The sequence below is a fragment of the Rhipicephalus microplus genome, chromosome X (genome assembly GCF_043290135.1).
Source record: "Rhipicephalus microplus isolate Deutch F79 chromosome X, USDA_Rmic, whole genome shotgun sequence".
NCBI lineage: Eukaryota > Metazoa > Arthropoda > Arachnida > Ixodida > Ixodidae > Rhipicephalus > Rhipicephalus microplus.
Window position 1 is genome coordinate 294,274,500 of NC_134710.1, and position 20,980 is coordinate 294,295,479.

A 20,980-nucleotide genomic window follows, 5' to 3' on the forward strand; every position below is an offset into this window, starting at 1 on the left:
TAAGGCATCATCAATGCGAGGCAAGGGATATACGTATTTTCTGGTTACATCGTTTATTGCGCGGTAGTCAACGCAGAATCGCACCGAACCGTCTTTTTTTTTCGTACGAGAACGACAGGTGACGACCAAGGGCTTAAGGAGGGGCGGATGATGTTTTGCTTGAGCATATCAGCAACGTGCTTGTTGATGATCTCGCATTCGCTGGAAGAAACACGGTATGGTCGACGACAGACAATAGAAGTTCCGTCGGTGTGTATGCGATGAGCCACCGCAGAAGTCTGGCTTAGAGCAGTGGAATGTACATCGAAAAAAAAAGTGCCGCCATATCCACGAAGTGAATGATGATGAGTGGGTGAAGCTCCGGAGGTAAACCTGGTAAACCATGAATCCTCCGTACATTTTGCCCACTCGATTTTATTGCAACGCTCCACCTAGCGTACGTCGCCGCACTATATCGAACGATGACACGCGCCATATGTGGCATCATTCCTATTTTATAACACCTCGCATCTTTCATAATCAACTACACGTACCGCCGTCTAGTTTATAACATCTTGCATCTTTTGGATGGATGGATGGATGGATGGATGGATGGATGGATGGATGGATGGATGGATGGATGGATGGATGGATGGATGTATGGATGGATGGATGGATGGATGGATGGATGGACGGACGGACGGACGGACGGACGGATGGATATGGCTGTACCCTTTAGATCGGGCGGTGGCTAGCGTAATACCTAATGCCGTCAGCTACAAGTACCGCCATCTAGTGAACACTGCAAGAACTGAACGAGAGGTGGCTACATACAGGGGACGCACAGCCCACGCCTTAAAGAGCTTCGCTCCTAAAAAAATTATGCTAGTTTCGTCTGCTTGCGGGGGAGGGAGACCCGTGCTGATGGCATTGATGAGAGCCGTAGTAGGTGGAGCATCTGTTGGTATTGAACGTGATTCCACCAGACAGGTATCTGAAGCGACTGCAGAGATAGGTTGTGTGTCCACGCGGGAAACTACAACAGTGCCCTAGGTCAGTAGAATCGGCTTATTGGTGATATTCAGTACTGCGAGAAATGCGGTGCCGTCGGAGAAGCGGACAAGACTCGATGAAAGTGCAATCCCTCTGGATAGACAACGGCCTGATTGACTGACTAGGACGTCACCATGGTCCATGGAGTCAAACATAACCGTGATAACATGCTCGTGGTTAGGTGGCACAAAGAAGGTATTGGCTGTTCGTAGCGGGTCCCATGAAGATTTCGGGGAAATATCATCCGTTTCTCGCATATGTATGAGTCGTTGTCGACAATAGATTGAAGCAGCGGCATCAGGAAGAAATCCCCATCCTACATTAAGCATAAAAGCACAAGAAGCCAGCACGGAATTGAATATCATGCCGGATCCCATCAATGAAAACTCTAACGGTGCATTGGGCTGATGGCCGTATCTGCGAGTCATTTGCGCTACGTAAGAGAGTGCCAGAATAAGGGGTGGTAACCTTGTGTAGACGAGTACACAAATCCGCATGAATAACAGAAATAGCAGCCCCCGTGTCCACCAATGCCTGAACTGCTACCCCTTCCGCATACACTAATAACAAGTTGGCTAAGCCCTCTGGAGGTCTTTGTGTTTGTTCGAGCGATGAAGCTTTCCCTCCAAAAACTGCACCAGCTAGTTTTCCTAGTGGTAGTTAGAAGTAGGTACAGCCGGTCTCAGAGGAGAAGTTGAGCGTCGCAGAGGTGAAGGGGACCGGCGGGGTCCGGGATAGCAGGGGCGAGGTGCGGCGTGTGGAGAAGTCGGAGAGAAGGAACGTGTTGTAGGGCGTCGCTGGTACTGGTTCGGGGATGGCTCCGAATCCTTTTCGTAATCATCGTAGCCACAACGTTCGTCCTGTTGGCGCTTGCGGCAAAATCGTGAAATATGGCCGCGAATGCCACATTAGTAACATATTGGGTGAGGCGAGTGCCAGGGGGCGTAGTGCGCTGGAGCTGTCACAGGCGCTGGTACTGGCGCTGGGACAGGCGAGTGTGGTGCAAATGCTGCTACGTTGACTGCGCAGGAATAGGATGCGCGTGCTGAACCAAGGCAGGTGGTATGGCAGCAACATGTGCATACGTCATGGGTGGTGTTGGTGGTGCCGTAGTGTTCGATGGGAGAGCGCCAGCCATGGATGAGAGCTCTTCTTTGATGATTTCGCGCAGACCAGCAGATTGAGAGTGAGGCCGAGGGGCGGGTGCACATGGCAACCCTTGCACTTGAAGTTCCTCGCGAATCAGAGTGAGAATCAGTGCGCGCAAATCCGCATCCGAGGAAGGCAGGCTGCCACTGGCGTCTGGGTAGTCTGGGTGCAATCGAATGGCTTGGAGTTTTTCAAGATGCTGACATGTCGTGATGACGTCCTCAAGGGTGGTGGGGTTTTTAACAGCCAGATCGTTAAACGCGACATAGCCTATCCCTTTGATGATGTGGCGAACACGATCAGCCTCTGTCATCGCCGAGTTCACGCGGTGGCAAAAGGCAAGGCCGTTGTCAGTGTAGGAAGTGTACGTCTCCCCGGGATGTTGGGCACGCCCATCGAACTTTTGTTTCGACACTTCGGAATGAATGTTCGGTTTCCAAAAAATCCTACGGACTTGTTAAGCAAAAGTAGGCCAATCCGAAAGCTACCCTCGTGGTTAAAAACCACCTTTTCGCGACATCGGACAGATAGAAGGCGACGTGACGAAGTTTCTGAGGCTCATCTCATTGGTTATAAACACTGGTCATGTCGTATTATTTTAGCCATACCTCGACATCGTCGCGTGAAAGACCACAGAATATGGGTGGGTCGCACTGCCAGGCGTTGACAATCCACGCAGGAATGGTTTCTAGGACAAGGGTGCTGGATGTTCCGGGCAACGGTTCTTGAGCCATGACAGCGGACGGGGGTAGCAAGCGGCGACCCGACCGAAGCTCCAGGGGAACGTGACGTCGGAGAGGACTTGGGGATCGAAGCAGCCTCTACCACTCTGTAAGACAGTAGCAGCGTTGGAGTCTCGACGGCGTTTATTAGGCCGAATCAACTGATCATCTCTTCGAACAAAGACGACTTTTTCGGGATGATGATTATATACAGATGAAGAAGATGAAGGTCAAACGTTGTCAATATTGTGCTTACAATATCTCTATCCAGAATTCCAATTTTGGCATGTCGCCAATCACATCCTCAACTTAACAAAGGTGCCGTACTTGCTTCTCAATGCGCGCTTGGGGCAACTGTATACATTTGTTGGGAATGTTTTTCAAGCTGTCATCCTATTCAGCCTCACAACAGACGAGAATATGTGCAGTGTGCAGCTAGAGTCACAGGGAAAACAAGACCAGCTGGCCTGTTCAGATGACTTGTTTTTATTGCATATTTGTAATAGATCACGCAAACAACAGCCTTGACTCGTTAACGTAAAAAAACCATGCAGTTCTGTCATGCAGGGAGCTTATTTTTAATGTTTTGTTTCTCCTGGGCTGTGCCTCGGAGAGTTTTTGTTAATAAGGACATAGCTCTTTGTAACAAAAAACCCAAATAAAATTTAATAGAAAAGTAAAAAAGACGAAAATCCCCCACAAAACCGAAACGCTTAATAAACAGTTGACTACACAGGACGAAAATTTCTATAAACACCCAACAAAAAAGTTCAAACTGTTCAACTAAATCTAACGTCAGAATGGCTGAGCGGTGGAGTAGAGCAAGATATCAGTGCCTTCACACGCACATGCGGAATTTCGGCGAAAATGAGCAAACCGGAACGCGGTGATTCCGGCTTCAGGAGCGAACGTGGGCTCGCTAGTGGCGATGTGCTAGCGCTAGCTCGAGGCGACGCGTCAAGCAACCTGGGTCAACGTGGCCGGGCATCTGGACGGACAGCTCGGCACCGCAGCCCGACTGCTTTTGTTCGCCTGTCAGAACGGAAGCCCTCAGGTCCTGGGCAAGAGTTCAGGACCGTACGGCTATGGTCCCCTCGAGTGAAAACACGACGGCAGGAGGCTCCGGCCGGTTGAAGTCTTGGAGGCTCGGGCCCGACACCCGACGGCCCGTCTTCAGCGCCTGGTCTGGTGATGACCTTCCAGTGCCAACGTCTTCTTCGATCTACCTCGTTCTTCGCTGCTCAGTCTTCTGCTTCCGCTCTGGCCCACTTGTGCTGTCCTTATTGCAGACGGCTCAAGTTGCGTGGTGCCCAGTCATTGGCCCCTAGAATCTTCGAGTCGACTGGTGATTGGGCCACCCTCCTTCTACGTTGTTGTCACACCTGTCCCGTTTATTAGGGAGGCGATCGCCGGGCTAATTCCAAGAGCCGAAGTATCGGCCCCCCGAACCGCACCACGAAAGCGTGGACAATTTAGAAGTGGTCCTTATTGGTGCGCCAGCGGACGCCGGCTGTGGCCCAAAGAACAAGACAGAGCCGAGAGTTGAGAAACAAACAAAATTATATTCTCATTAACGGCAGATCAAAAACAATACACACGTATGCACACTCCACAATAGTTACATACAATACGTCACCAAACAGACAATGTACTACACAGTACAATCAACCACACTTGAAACAACGGACACAGACAACAATACGCACTACAATGCAGTCGCATGCATTGAGCAACCAAGACACTTAAAGACTAAAGAGATATAAAACCTATTCAGTCCAAAGTCCTTGGAACAAAGTCTGAATGATACTCTTCCGAGAATCACTCACTCAAAGTCCAGCGTTGTTGTCGTTCCGCAGCTCTCTGAAGTTTCTCTTCCAGGAAACCTCGCCGGAGTTTCTCTTCCAGGAAAACTCCCGTCTTCAATAGGCCACTCTCCAAGCTTCGAACTTCTTCGCCGGAAATCCGTCGGCTTCACACACGCAGCTGTTGCCCGCGTCTTCGCTCGATAGCGGTAAACCCACGCTCTTGCCTGTAGCTCGAGCCGTCCCTACGGACCAAAAACTTCGCCGACTACACGGCGGACTCTCGACGCACTCTGGCGTTAACTTCCGTCACCTCCTGTTCTGTCACTACGGGCAGAACCTTCGCCGACTCCACGGCGGAATTTCTACGCGCTCCGGCGCTAACTTCCGTCTCCTCCTGATCTGTCACTACGGGCAGAACCTTCGCCGACTCCACGGCGGAATTCCTACGCGCTCTGGCGTTAACTTCCGTCACCTCCTGCTTTCTCGTCTCGGCCGCTCGATTAAATACCTTCCGCGCCGCTTTCCAGAATTTTCTCGTCCTTTCGTCGGCGCGATACGCAGCGAAGGCTGGAGAGAGGCGAGACGGTTTGTCAGCCCTCCGCGTCGGGTGACTCAGCTCGGCGTAGCCACGCCTCCTTCGTTCTGGAAATTTCTAGCGCTTGCCCGGCCGCCGCTGTGGGGTGAGGAGGTTCGTCTGCGAAGCCGTGCTTCTGCGGGGAGAGCGCGCGCCCGGGAGCCTTGGATGTTTGCTTTCTTTTTTTTTTTTCTTTTTACCTCGCGGCGTTCCTACCGCCCGTTGTCGCAAGGATTTGGCGGCGCGCTCTCTTTTTAGCGCTCGTTCTGTGACACTGCCCCCCACTTTAAGAATATTATCTCATAATATTCAAAACCACACAAACGAGCGCGAACAGTCACCACTCATTCTCACAGACTGTAACACGATCCGTCGCTCATGACACTTCACATTCACAATATATCTCTCAATACAATCGTACATTGTAGTTCAATTCCACAACACATGAAATATAGCCACAGGTACATGCCTACAACACTTCATCACACATTCTAAACAATACAAACGTACAAAGTTCTGTCTATCCAACAATTGTACAACACTATACATCACACCATCGCACAGAACACTGACTCACTCGACATACACTTGAGACACAGGATAACAAGAACCTTAACACAACATATGTCACTCAGCCCTGCCGAACAAATTCTGATTCCACCTCAGCACCTATCTTGAGTACTTCGAACAGCGCTTGCGCCCCTTTTTGCGGTGCTCGCTCGATCTCTTCTTGTGCTTCCACGTTCTTTTTTGGCGAGCCCTTTCCAACCAAGATATCTGAGGCGTCGTCTCAGCCATCGTTGTCTCTTCCGACACCGTTAACGCGTCATTACATTCGACGAGTCCTGTCTGTTTATTTACCCGCTTGATAATGCCTCTACATTTTGCCCGGCTGGCCAACTCCGTCTCCTTTACACTGTCGGTCGGTTGAGGTCGTGCCGACGTAAGTCCAGTTGCTCGGCCCGTGAACTCATTCGACACGATCGTCTTCTCCTTCGCTGTCTCTTGCGCCGCGGCTTCGCCTTGGGCTCTAGTGAGATCCGTCACGGGATGCTCCTCCATTGTATCTTGCGGCCGCTGTGTTGGCGAGGGCTCTATCTTCGGGTCTTCTCCCAAACATTCTGGATCACTTGGCCCTCGCGCCCCGTCGATGTTTCCGATGACCAGGTCATACAGGGGGGTCGTCATGCATAAAGCAGTAACCTTCCCGCTGAAGTACGGGGTTTCAACCTCGATTTCTGCTTCGGGAAGCATCCGAACTGTACGGTCAATTAGGCAAACCGGTTTCGTTCTGCCTGTCAACTCACTTTCCCGTACCAAATTTCTCCGCACGATAACAGTGGAACTGCCGGTATCTCTTAACACCGTGATCTTTTTGCCCGCAACTTTTCCAGGCAGCGTTGGCATTCCTTTCGTAACACCGGTTGGCTGCTTTGACATTACAGCACCCACAATAGGAATTTTCTCCCCATTCTTCAACTCTACGAATCCATCAGTGACGGCATTATTATCAGATTTCGGTGCTGCTTGCACACAGGATACCTGGTGAGTTTGACTCACTCCGTTCCGACATGCATCTGCTTTGTGCCCAGTCTGACCACACTTGAAACATTTTACAACCGTGGGGCTCGTGAAGTTAGTTCGGCAGTGGCTAGCACGGTGACCCACTCGGTTACACAGAAAACATCGCGGAATTTTCTCCGGTGCATGCTTCTTTTCCTCAGGAGCCGATTTCTTCGAATCCTCGGGACCCTCCTTCTTGACTTTGGCCAAATTAGTGCCACCTTGCGCTTCCAAGAATTGATCAGCTAATTCAAGCATGTCTTCAAGTGACTTAGCTCTCCTCTCTTTCAAGTACAGCGACAGGCTTGGGTGGCAACTAGTAAGAAATTGTTCTCTAATTAGGAGCTCTCTAAGCTCCTCGTACTCTTGTGCTGTCCCTGAAAGTTCAATCCATCTGTCGAAATAATGGCAAAGTCGGGCGGCATACTGCGTAGCCGTTTCACCATCAGCTGGCTTTCCTGTCCGAAATCTGTCCCGGAATCCTTCCACAGTGAATCTAAATCGCTTCAACAAAGCAGCTTTCACCTTTGCATAGTTGGCCGCATCGGTCGGCGTCAGCCTACCGTACACACTGAGCGCTTCACCACTCAAGCAAGTACTCAAAGCAGTTGCCCATTGATGTTCCGGCCAATTCTGGCTCTTCGCAATCGTCTCAAATCGGTGGAGGTACGCGTCTAGGTCGTCCTTCCTTTCATCAAACGCTACGAGCAGCTTGCTTGGGTTCAAGCGGAAGCCGTGATCCTCTCGTTCGCTGCTTTCCACTCTAGCTTGGACCGGAGTTTCACTTCGCTGTTGCAAACGGAGCCGCTCGAGTTCTATCTCGTGCTGTCGCTGCCGTTCCCTTTCCTCTCTTTCTTCTTTCGCCCTTTCAGCTGCCAACCTCTCTCTCTCCAGCTCGGCTGCTTTTTCTTCTTTTTCCCTCTGGGTGACCCACTTCCGTAGTTCGGCGCCAGAAAGACCCATCTTTTCACCAAGAGCAACTAACTTTTCGAGATCCATGGTGTCTCGCAAATAAAACCTTGCCGCGTGCAAAAAGTATCTGCCTAGATCAGTCTATCGGAGCACTCCCCTGCACTCGTTAACGAGAACACTGAACAACCCACAAAATCGTTCCGATAGCACTATCAACAACTCGAGGCTCTTTCTCACTACTTGGACACACTGTGCACCAAAAGGTCCTGTCGCGGACGCCAGATTAATTGTCACACCTGTCCCGTTTATTAGGGAGGCGATCGCCGGGCTAATTCCAAGAGCCGAAGTATCGGCCCCCCGAACCGCACCACGAAAGCGTGGACAATTTAGAAGTGGTCCTTATTGGTGCGCCAGCGGACGCCGGCTGTGGCCCAAAGAACAAGACAGAGCCGAGAGTTGAGAAACAAACAAAATTATATTCTCATTAACGGCAGATCAAAAACAATACACACGTATGCACACTCCACAATAGTTACATACAATACGTCACCAAACAGACAATGTACTACACAGTACAATCAACCACACTTGAAACAACGGACACAGACAACAATACGCACTACAATGCAGTCGCATGCATTGAGCAACCAAGACACTTAAAGACTAAAGAGATATAAAACCTATTCAGTCCAAAGTCCTTGGAACAAAGTCTGAATGATACTCTTCCGAGAATCACTCACTCAAAGTCCAGCGTTGTTGTCGTTCCGCAGCTCTCTGAAGTTTCTCTTCCAGTAAACCTCGCCGGAGTTTCTCTTCCAGGAAAACTCCCGTCTTCAATAGGCCACTCTCCAAGCTTCGAACTTCTTCGCCGGAAATCCGTCGGCTTCACACACGCAGCTGTTGCCCGCGTCTTCGCTCGATAGCGGTAAACCCACGCTCTTGCCTGTAGCTCGAGCCGTCCCTACGGACCAAAAACTTCGCCGACTACACGGCGGACTCTCGACGCACTCTGGCGTTAACTTCCGTCACCTCCTGTTCTGTCACTACGGGCAGAACCTTCGCCGACTCCACGGCGGAATTTCTACGCGCTCCGGCGCTAACTTCCGTCTCCTCCTGATCTGTCACTACGGGCAGAACCTTCGCCGACTCCACGGCGGAATTCCTACGCGCTCTGGCGTTAACTTCCGTCACCTCCTGCTTTCTCGTCTCGGCCGCTCGATTAAATACCTTCCGCGCCGCTTTCCAGAATTTTCTCGTCCTTTCGTCGGCGCGATACGCAGCGAAGGCTGGAGAGAGGCGAGACGGTTTGTCAGCCCTCCGCGTCGGGTGACTCAGCTCGGCGTAGCCACGCCTCCTTCGTTCTGGAAATTTCTAGCGCTTGCCCGGCCGCCGCTGTGGGGTGAGGAGGTTCGTCTGCGAAGCCGTGCTTCTGCGGGGAGAGCGCGCGCCCGGGAGCCTTGGATGTTTGCTTTCTTTTTTTTTTTTCTTTTTACCTCGCGGCGTTCCTACCGCCCGTTGTCGCAAGGATTTGGCGGCGCGCTCTCTTTTTAGCGCTCGTTCTGTGACAGTTGTTAACGTAGCTCCCTATTTCCAATGTTTCTTGTCGTCGTCTTCAGCCGGCTTTGTGTCTGCGCCTACACTTGTCTTATTTAGGCGTCGCGCAATTTTACAAGGCACTCGGAACCCTTTCAAATGAGTTTTTCTGTAAAAATTGCTGCTTGGTGCGTGGAACACATCGCTAGGAGCTTTGAACATCAAAACATTGATTTGATTGATATGTGGGGTTTAACATCCCAAAACCACCTTATGATTATGAGAGACGCCGTAATAGAGGGCTGCAAAAATTTCGACCACCTAGGGTTCTTTAACGTGCAATAAAATCTGAGCACACGGGCCTACGACATTTCCGCCTCCATCGGAAATGCAGCCGCCGCAGCCAGGATTTGAACCCACTACCTGTGGGTAAGCAACTGAGCCCCAAAGCCACTAGACCACCACGACGGGGCTAGAACATCAAAGCAAAGTTGCATATACTGATGCGTGTCGCATACAGTCAGGGAGCACACAATGCATGCCAATGTCAAAAAATAGGTGGACACCTGTACCAGTGTACTTGCATATCAACATGGTTAACAAAAACTGACATGTTTTTGTCACTTTGCTGTACCAATACAATCCTAGCCATTGTACATATGCTCACTTTGCTTTCACAATATCTGGACCCGTTTAGTCTCAAAGACTGGTCTCATTGTGCCACGTATTATTTGTGCCTAACCAACAACACACATAGGATACAATGGTTATCCCAATAATTCATTGAACCAAAGCTTTCACTGTACACATTAGTAAATGCCAGAAAATTGACAACTTGTTATATTGAACCAAAATATCTGTAAATAATCTGACAGTACAGCTCAAATGCAAGTTCACAACTAGTACCACTACCTGTAAAAATATGTTTCTCCGCATTAGATACTTCAAATTGACCTACGCAAAGTCTATTCATGTCATATCAAACCTAGCGCTTTTCATCGTTCAACTGCCTAAGCGTCAAACACAAGTACGCAACAAACATGGCTACGTGCAAAACATTTATGTCTTTTTTCCTGAGTGGAAAGTCGTAATGAGCCAGCATTTAAAACAACAGCACTCAAGTAACAGCATCCCAAACAAAACGCTTCATTCTTTAGCAAGTATACAACAACAATGAAAGCTCGACGCCTTCAAGCGCATTCAATGAGGCACAAGTGTTGCGACCAACAAGAAACTGACCAGACAGTGAACCGGATTTCACGCCCGAACGTAGCATAGATTCAACCCAAATGCGAAGCGTGTCCTCCCGGCGCACAGAGACAGGAGCGTCTGAACATCTTACTTCACCCGAACGGTTTCCTCTGTCTCACAGTCTAAACAATGCGCACTTTGAGTGCCCTCTGTAACCTGAGACGTGAGGCGAAGTGCATGAATTGCTTCGCTTCCTAAAGTTGAATGTTCTTGCAATCGGTTATCATGGTTTGCTTCGGCTTAAACTTTTTTGTGGTGTTCAGTGCTGTTCACTTTCTCAAAATGGACATTCTGTTTTGCCACGTGTCCATATGCTAAAGGCCAACATCTGACTCGATACTTACTTGGACGAGTGCTTCTGCACTCCCATTCTGCTTTCTGAGGCAAATAGTGCTGCCACTATTCAGTAAACTAACATTCCCTTTCTCTATGAGCGCGATATACGTATGATCCAGGACCATCGACGGGGTGCCTGTTGCTACCTTTACCGATTGAAAAGTATCAGTGGCCACCATTTTGGAGCCTTTGTGGTGTTTGCTGTCATCATCCCAGTGACGTTTTAGCGCTCCTTTAATTGAGCTTCTGAGAGGTAGCCAGTAATGTGCTCGGCTTTTGAGACATTATTAGACACACCTAATTCTGGATCGACTTCTTTGTTCCCTGCTCTCGAAGCTTTTATCTACATCGTCGAGCTTCACAATATTTGTCATGGCTTTCAGGCTGCCCTTACTCGGGCAGCACTTCTTCATAGGTGCTTGGCCTCTCAGAGGTTCCCAGCAGTCCTTGTTCCTAATGGAACTACTATGTTCTCAGGTTGAGAAGCTGTTCATCACTTGACAAGCTCAGCATTGTTCATGCCTTTTAGGATGCCAATTTCTCTGCCTTCCTCTATCACAGCTCCTCGTTCCGAAGTTAGGCCGTCGCGAAGCCCGAGGCTTGTTTTGCAGAGAACTACTTTTCTCCAGCAAATGCTGCTATCGGAGGAAACATTCACTGGTTGCCCTATCCTCTGTATCCTCAGCTGCCGCTTTTTCGCCACCGCAAGCACGAGTCGCAACTCGAGTTCTAGCCTCTCAAAATCGAGCTGCTACTTTTTTTCGTGAGTCTCATGATCTAGCAGCGCTTTCTTTTCGCACGTCTCACGCTCGAGCTGCTCCCTCTTTTAGCCTTTAGCTCCGTTTCAAGCTTTCCCTATGGCCCTTTTCGCTGTACAGCCTTTTGCTCATGCTGTCTCTGCATCCGCTCCTCATACCATACTCTAAACTGGCTCGCTCGAGACCCATGCGTTCAGCCGATTGCAACACCTCCCGCATGCTAGTCATGGTTCATAAAAAGTCCGAAAGTCTAGATAAAAAACAAACGGCTCGGTACTGTCGCTGCGGACGCAATTTAGTCATGCATAGAGCTTCTGTTTAATGTTTTGTTTCTCCTAGGCTGATCCTCGGAGAGATTTGTTAATATGAACAAAGCCGTATTTTTAACAACCAAACCCACACTAAAGTTTATTAGAAGGGTAAAAACCTGAAGATCTCCAACAACACCGAAACACTTAATAATCAATTGACTAGACACGACAAAGATTATCTATAAAGACCCAAGAAGAAAGGTCAAAATCTTCAACTAAATCGAACGTCCGAATGACTGAGCGGTATGAGTAAAGCGACATATCAGTGCAGCCTCACCCACACGCTCAACTTCGGCGACGATTAGCGAACCGGAACGCGCTTATTCCGACCTTAAGGGTGAACACGGGCTGGCTGGTGCGATGTGCGAACGCTGGCTGGAGGCGACGCGTCAAGGAACCAGGGTTCACCTGACCACGCATTCAGGTGTGCAGCTCGGGCCCATAGCCCGACGGCTGTTGCTGGCCTGTCAGAACCGAAGTCCGCAGTCCCTGGGCAGGAGTTCAAGACTAGATTGCTATGATCCCCTCGAGTGCAAACACGACGGAAGGAGGACCCGGCCGGTTGAAGTCTTGGAAGCTCAGGTCCGACACCCGACGGCCCATCTTCAGTCCCCGTTCTGGTGATAACCTTCCCGTACCAACGTTCTCTTCGATCTATCTTGTTCTTCTCTACTCAGGCCCCCTAGTGTCAATTTTCCTCGTCATCGTCTTCAGCCAGCTTTCTGTCGCACCGTGGACTGCTGGTGTTCTTTTAGTGTCGCGCAATTTTACAAGACACGCAGAAACGCGCACTATTCAAAAGCGATCCATACAGTACAAGGGCATCGTGCGCGCAAGAATTCGGAAAAAACAGGCCTGCCATTTACAAATGAAATCAAACAGTGGACATAACAAACGCCATGACTGACAAGCGACAACAGCTCAGAGCATTAGCGCATGAGGCAGATAGCACCCGGATGAGGTAGTCCCATGCCAGCTACATTTAAGTGCTCTCTAACCTGTGTTAATTCCTTTGAAAACAATGTGAAAAAGTTTTAAAGGGACAGGGGTTAGCGTTACTAATGATTTCGTTAATGTTAACAGACTAAGTAAAAGTGCTAGTTACACCCAGGTAGTGATGGGATGGTATGAGCTCGAGAGCGGAGTTGTCAAGCAGATAAGCAGTGGAGAAAGGTGTTCAGGAAATGTTTAGGACTTTCCATTCAGTAGTGTTTATGGTGTGGCTGTACAAATAGAGTAGCATTCAAAAGCACTGCATCATGTAGAATACTTCTGGAGGTGAAAAGGACACGTGCGATAGACGGGCTGGATCTTGAAATCGAGTGAACTCGGTATGCTCTGTTTCTGATGCCATGTGCAGGGGACCACATGCGTGAAGCCTCAGAAGCTCCGACGGCTGGTATAGAGGCAAAAATGCACACGCCTATGAGGTGAGTTTTCAAAGCCATTTTTTTACAGTTCAACGGAATACTTTAGTCTTTACAGTGATGTAGAATAAAATATACTTGGTTCTGTGCTGAGAGTGATGAAAACTGGCATAGTATACTGCTGAATGCTTTAATCAGTAGTTCTGAACTCCGAAGTAGTAAACTGCATTAGACCTCTTAGAGGTGTCTGTAATATAGTTTGTGTTCGCATGGTTAGTGTGTGTGTACATGCATTAACCAGTCATGTAAAATCAATGTATCAATGTAAAACGTCTGTTAGGAGATGACTGTGAGCTGTGTCGTTTGATTAAGCTATTCTTGTGTGAACTTTTTCTTTGTAAAAATAAAAATAAAATTATTGTGAGTCACCACATGGTGGAGGCCAGACTGGTATGAAAGGCTAGGTTGCGAACGTGCCCATTAAAGTCAAAACCACTGTGACAAGTCTTCCTTGACACATCAACGATGACTTTGCCGTGGTTATGAATACACTCAAACCTCGATATATTGAACCCGGATATAATGAAATATCGGTTATAACGAAGCAAATGAAAAATTGTCTTGCAATAAAGTGTTTACAATATATACCTTTACAACGAATTTTCGAATATAGTGAGCTTTTTTATGCAAGATTTAACTTCATTATAATGCTGTTTGAATGTAGGCTTCATTGCAATGCGTAACATACGAAAGCCAGCCTACAAAAATAAAGGATATGCCCATCCTTTTAAAGCAGCCTTTGCCTGTAAACACAAACGCTTACTGGGAAGAAATGGCTTCCGGACAATATTGCCACATTCTATTTCCCAAGTTTTGTTGTCGTTCCAAAACGCTGCACAATTCTCAGCGCAAACCGTGCCTGCAGTTTTCCGAAAGCTTCCGGAATGTATTAGATCATTTCGATAAGATTATGCCCACCCTGCGAACTGTACAGATTATTCTGGAACCTACGCCACCGCCAGCGATAACGCTAGAACATTCGACCACAAGAGTATAAATGCCGACTCGCTTCGCCGCTTGTCAGTAGTTGATCGACGGCCGACGTTCTGTTCGCCGCTATCAGTCCAAGACTGCTACTGTAATTGGGCTTTCCGTTTGCCGGGCACAGGTTCGCCCAAATCAACAGTTAAATTCCAACACAGTCTCCTGTCTTCGGCCACGTCACGACCCCGTGACAATATAACCCCTTCAGCAATGGTGTGTGCAGCTGTACACGTCAACTACGCGAGCACATTGCACACCGCGTGTTTCCCCCGCAGGCGCGCCTGCGCAGGTATGCGTTTGGTGTGTAGCGACACCACGGACCCGAGCTAACGGGGGAGTTATGACTCCCTTCCACGCCTAGCCGTGCGTGGCTTTGCCGTGTCCGGGGAAAAGGGGATCCAGGGGGTTGAGCTGACGCTGGGTGATTGGACCTGTAAGGCCCCCCGGCAGAGGCAACACACCTCTTTGGCCCCGGCTTCACGTAGACGGCACCCCTGGGCTGACCCACCCAGGGGAAATCGGTAGTCGCCTTTTTCTGTCTCTCTCTCTCTCTCTCTCTCTCTCTCCCCTGATCTTCGTCTTTTTCTCTTTCAATCTTTCCTGTCATCTCCTCACTTCTGTTTACTTCCAACCTTCAGGTGGCAAGGGTTAACCTTGTGTAGTTACCCAACCTTGGGTAGTTATGTTCGGTTATAGCGGCGATCCATGGCTGGCGTCTCCAACTGTTTACTATTCAACCTTGTAGCGTCCCCGTGTTGGGCTCGGTGGTGGGTGGCGACCATCGCCACCACACTTTAAACAATCTGTATGGCTAACTTTTTCCTCCCTCTCCCTGATCGCCGCCTGAAAATGTGGCGCATCGAAGACCCGTTCCTCCTTTCAAAACCAAAGCAGTCTTTCCCCAAGTTTCATGTCATACATAGCCAGAAAGAAAACAAAACAGTCCGAGCAATCTCCTCCTTTCTTGTCTCAAAAACGCTCACAGAAGCAATCGGGCCAGAATATCGTGTAACCAAGTTCGGAAGCGGCGACCTCCCTTTGGAGGTTCGCGACAAGCTGCAATATGACAATTTACCTAAACTTGTAGCATTTGGGGATAACCCAGTTTCCGTAGGCCCCCACAGGCCCTTGAACACAGTCCGCGGTGTCATCTCTGATGACGACCTTCTTGGATTATCAGAGAGTGAATTATTGGAAGGCTGGCAAGACCAGAATGTAGTGAAGGTTCAAAGAATAGTAATACGACGAGACAAAAAAGAAACACCAACGAAACATATAATTATCACCTTTGGTACTAGCGATTTACCCGATTCAATCGAAACTGGCAACTGCAAGCTTCAAGTCGGGCCCTACATACCAAATCCTCGTAAGTGTTTCAAATGTCAGCGCTTTGGACACGGTTCACAAAGCTGCAGAGGGCGCGTGACTTGCGCAAACTGTAGCTCCAACGAACGCCCATCGCACAATTGTACTGCTGCAGCCCGCTGTGCGAATTGCAAAGGAGACCATCCCGCCTACTCGCAAACGTGCCCATCCTGGAAAAAGGAAAAACAAATTCTTCAACTCAAAGTTAAATTCAATCTGTCTTTTCAAGAGGCGCGCCAGCGCTTCTACCTCCATAACAAGCACTCTCCTTCTTTTGCAGATGTGACGCGCCAGGGCGCCGTGCAACATCTTTCCACGTCTGCGAATGTCACACGAAGTGTGACTACGGTCCCGGCATCTGTGCCCAAGGCTGGAGTAGCCTGTGCTGCTCCGCCTCCTGCCAAACAGGTTCAGCAGACTTCAGAGTCTGCCGGACCCCGGACCACTGCACCTGCAGTTGCGTCCGAAACTTCTGTGAATGTGCCTGCTCATCAGGCACCATCCGCCACCTCGCAGGAGGTGATGGATACAAGTCCCATTCCTCCGGCGCCTCATACGCCGAAGGATAGGCGCAACTCTTTGGAGCGTGCCCAGAAAGAAAAACGTCGAATTACGGGGCCGCAAAAGGTCCTGTAACCTGAAGTGACACTTCTTGTACACACAGCACCACACATCTTTAAAATGACACATATAATACAGTGGAACGTGAGAGGCATACTGAGGAACATCTACGATATCCAAGAACTTCTACACAAACATACACCCAAAGTGCTGTGTGTGCAAGGAACACACTTAAAATCAAGACACACTAACTTTCTTCGAAATTACGTTATCTTTCGAAAAAACCGAGATGATACTGCCGCCTCATCCGGTGGTGTTGCCATAATTGTTAATCAAGGAACAGCCTGTACACGTTTAGCCCTTCAGACATCCCTGGAAGCAGTAGCTGTCCGAGCTGTCATCTTCAACAATTTGGAGTATATACATACCGCCACACCATCAACTGACTAAACACGAGTTTTAGTCACTGATAGCAGAACTTCCAGAACCTTATCTCGTCCTAGGGGACTTTAATGCTCACAGTAGCTTATGGGGCGACTCTCGCTGCGATGTGCGAGGTCGCCTCATTGAACAGTTTTTTTTCTTCCGGTGCGTGCCTTCTGAATCGGAAAGAGCCGAAATATTACAACATCGCTAACAATGCGTACTCAGCCAGAGACCTCAGCATAACATCTCCATCACTCTTGCCTCTACTTAAATGGAAGGTCCTTATTAATCCATATGGCAGTGACCATTTTCCTATCGTTATCAGCACATCAAAAACAAATGTATGTCCTGCACAGGTTCCCAAATGGCTCACCGACAAAGCCGATTGGGAACAGTATCAAAAAATAACTCTCCTAACTTGGACTGACATGGAGTGGTTAAGCGTAGACGCTGCTGTGAGCTACCTGACAGCATTTTTGATCGATGCTGCAACGAAATGTATACCACAAACATGTGGACAGTCAGGCAAACGACGAGTCCTATGGTGGAATAAGGAGTGTTGTAATGCGCGAAAGAAGAACAAGGCATGGAGGTTGTTTCGGAATTCACCGACAGCCAAAAATTTTGACAGCTTTAAGAGAATAAAATCTCAAGGCAGGAGAACGCGCAGGCAGGCCCGAAGAGAAAGCTGGCACAAGTTTTTATCAGGGATCAATTCATATACACAAGAGGCTAAAGTCTGGAACATGGTTCGTAGGGTAGCAGGAAGACAAGTACATACACTCCCACTCGTTAACACACAGGGTGACAGCCTGGAAGATCAGGCAAACTTCCTCGGTGCGCACTGCGAGCAGGTTTCTAGCTCATCCCACTATACTCAAGCTTTTTAAAGATATAAAGCAAGCATAGAAAAGCAGAAACTAGAACACAAGTGTACAAACTACGAGGTATACAACCAGCCTTTCAACTTAGCTGAGCTACAAACGTCGCTAAACTCCTGAAGTAATTCTGCCGCAGGCAACGATCGTGTAGTGTATGAATTGTTGAAAAACCTGCCGCTCGAAACGCGAAAAACATTACTCTCCCTATACAATGCTACCTGGTTTTCTGGCATCATCTCTGCTTCCTGGAAAGATGCTACAATTATTCCCATTTCAAAAGACGGCAATGACCCTTCCTCAGTTTCAAGTTATAGGCCCATTGCACTTACAAGCTGCCTTTGTAAACTTTTTGAAAAGATCATAAACCGCCGACTTTTACATCTCCTTGAAACACAGTCTGCTCGACAGATTCCAGTATGGATTTCGAGAGGGTAGATCCACCACCGACCATTTGGCGCGTATAGAGGCACAGATCCGTGACGCTTTCGCCCACAAACAATACTTCCTCTCTGTGTTCCTCGATATTGAGAAGGCTTACGAAACAACATGGTGTTTTGGCATATTAAGAGACTTGTCTCACCTGGGTGTGCGCGGTAGAATGTTTTCAATAATCGAGAGTTACTTGTCCAATCGAACATTCAGTGTCCGTTCCGTGTAGGCAGTGTTCTCTCCCAAACATTTGTCCAGGAGACGGGAGTACCGCAAGGTGGTGTACTTAGTTGTACACTTTTTAATATCAAAATGAATTCCTTGCACCTGTCCATTCCCCGCAATATGTTCTATGTACATATGTCGACGATCTTCAGCTTGGCTTCAAGTCATGCAACTTGGCAATATGTGAGCGGCAAGTTCAGCTGAGTTTAAACAAGGTCTCCAAATGGGCAGATGAAAACGGATTTTGACTTAACCCACAAAAAAGCACGTGTGTCTTGTTCTCTCGAAAGAGAGGCATGCACTCGGAACCTGACATTCGACTGAACGGGCAACCTCTGTCTGTCAAAGCCGAGCATAAATTCTTAGGCTTATCTTAGACAAATTTACCTTCGTACCACACATGAAGTATTTAAAAACAAAATGTTTAAAAGCCATGAATGTTATAGAACTGTTGTCACGTTCTACTTGGGGTAGTGATAGGCAATGTCTCATGAACATGTATAGAAGCCTCATTCACAACCGCTTAGATTATGGGGCCGTTGTTTATCAGTCTGCGACTCAAAGTGCTTTGAAGATGCTGGATCCCGTGCACCATTTGGGCATCTGCCTTTCTACGGGTGCTTTTTGCACCAGCCCCGTAGAAAGCCTTTACGTTGAGTCAAATGAGTATTCGCTTCATCTGCAGAAAACCTACATGTCTTTTGTATATTTCCTTAAGGTGAAAGCAGACAAGAAGCACCCCTCATACTCTACTATTAATGATTTGTCGAGCTCCATTCTATTTTAAAACAGGCCTTCAATGAGGCAGCCCTTCTCAGTTCGCCTGAAGGGTCTAGCTGAAGAAACTGGAGTGTCACTTGAACACAGTTTAATGGCTCCTGTAACATACCCGCCACCGTGGCAGTGGAAGCCTATAGACTGCGATGTGTCTTTCCTAGAAGCTACTAAACATGCACCAATGGCCCATATCCGAACATACTTCCTGGAACTTCAACTCAAATACACACGTCCTGAGTTCTTTTCAGATGCTTCTAAGGCTAGCTCCTCTGTGTCCTACGCTGCTGTCGGGCCATCCTTTTCGGATGCTGGCCCTCTGCATCCAGGTACAAGTATCTTCACAGCGTAAGCTTACGCGATTTGTGGCTGCTAAACACATCAAACAACTACAAATACAAAAAGCAGTAATTTATACGGACTCCCTCAGTGTGGTAACGGCTCTGCACAATCTTAAAAAACAAAAAAACCCTGTCCTCGTCTCGCTTTACTCCACTTTATGCGCACTCTACACACTCAAACAACATGTAGTGTGCTGTGTGCCAGGGCACCGTGAGATCCAAGGCAACATGATGGTGGATCAGCTTGCTGCATCCGTCCACGAAAGCGCTGCCACTACACTCATATATATCCCAGCCCTTGATCTTAAGCCGTTTCTCAAACGAAAGCTCAAGAACTACTGGCAAAGCAAGAGGGATCGATACACACAAAACAAACTGCATGTTACTAAGCCACACCTTGGCCATTGGCCGCCAGTATCAAAATCGCCTCGCACAGAGGTAACACTAACGAGGCTCAGGATAGGACACACATACACGACACACTCGCATATTTTGTCCGGTGGCGATCCATCATTGTGTTACAGATGTGGTGAAGCACTAACAGTTCTTCATATTTTAATCCAGTGCAAACAACTAGACACTCTAAGAAAACAACACTTTTCATTACCCTACCGACAACATATACCTTTACTCCCTGCAATGTTCGTCGGTAGGGAACCACTGTTCGCTCATAAATCGCTGCTAGCTTTTTTAAGAGATGTTCACTTTTATCGTGTCATATGCCCAGGCAATGAGTAGCGCGACCTCTTAAGAGAGGTTTTCGCTGCAATGGCTACACAACAAAGCACTTGCCTCGCAGCCCTTGGACACAAGGGCGCTGATGAGGCACTTGTGCTAGTGCCAAATATTTTTACACGTTTTTATTATCAAAACCTTTGTCACTCTTTTTTACTGTGCATATCACGCCACTGTCATGATTTTAAAACTAATGTTTTTACCCGTATTATCGCGAGGAATTGTAAGGCCCCTATAGAGCCACGCAACATATGATTGTCCACATCTCTACTCATTGAAATGGCGCTCTTTGGCCATCAATTGGCCCTTGCGCCGTAAAGCGCCACACATCAATCAATCAATCAAACCGCGTGTTTCTTCAAACTGCCTGAAACTTAGTGTGTGCATTTGCACAGTCTTTGTTATGGACAGCTAGTTAAAAGTCATTCTTCTGCGTGTTGTCGAACAGGATCGCTGTGCCGACGTTTCCATGTCTAGTGATTGTTTGACATGCCTCATTCCGGGACCGATGTACACAGCTGCAAAGCAAACTGGGCGTTCGTATATTTTGAGCCTAAAGTTTAGTTCTTCTTGTGCAGCAATGAAACATAGCTAATTGTTTTATATATAGATATACAATGAGATACTAATGATGATTAATTACAGAAATGCACACATAACAGCAGGGTACCTCGTTTCCTCTACTAAAATGCGATATAGTGCATTGAAGTTGAGTGTATCTAGTTGAGACACATTTTCAGTCTATCATAATTGTCGTCTGAAGAGGATCAAGTCGCATGGAAATGGGACGGCACTAGAGTGTTTTTGTTTTATTGTTTGACGTTTTCTTGGGGCACTGTTTGACAAAACAATACTTGGAATACCAATGACGCCATCGCTCTTCAGG

The 20,980-nt window shown here is 48.2% G+C and overlaps 1 protein-coding gene across 1 annotated transcript in view; it reads left to right on the forward strand.

Moving 5' to 3' along the window:
• The window catches only part of LOC142775281 (uncharacterized), an 89,473-nt gene that overhangs the window by 33,404 nt on the left and 35,089 nt on the right, over positions 1-20,980 (forward strand). Inside the window, exon 8 of the mRNA XM_075876615.1 lies at positions 13,307-13,376. Coding sequence (XP_075732730.1) covers positions 13,307-13,376 — 70 coding nt within the window. The remainder of the gene's footprint in view (positions 1-13,306; positions 13,377-20,980) is intronic.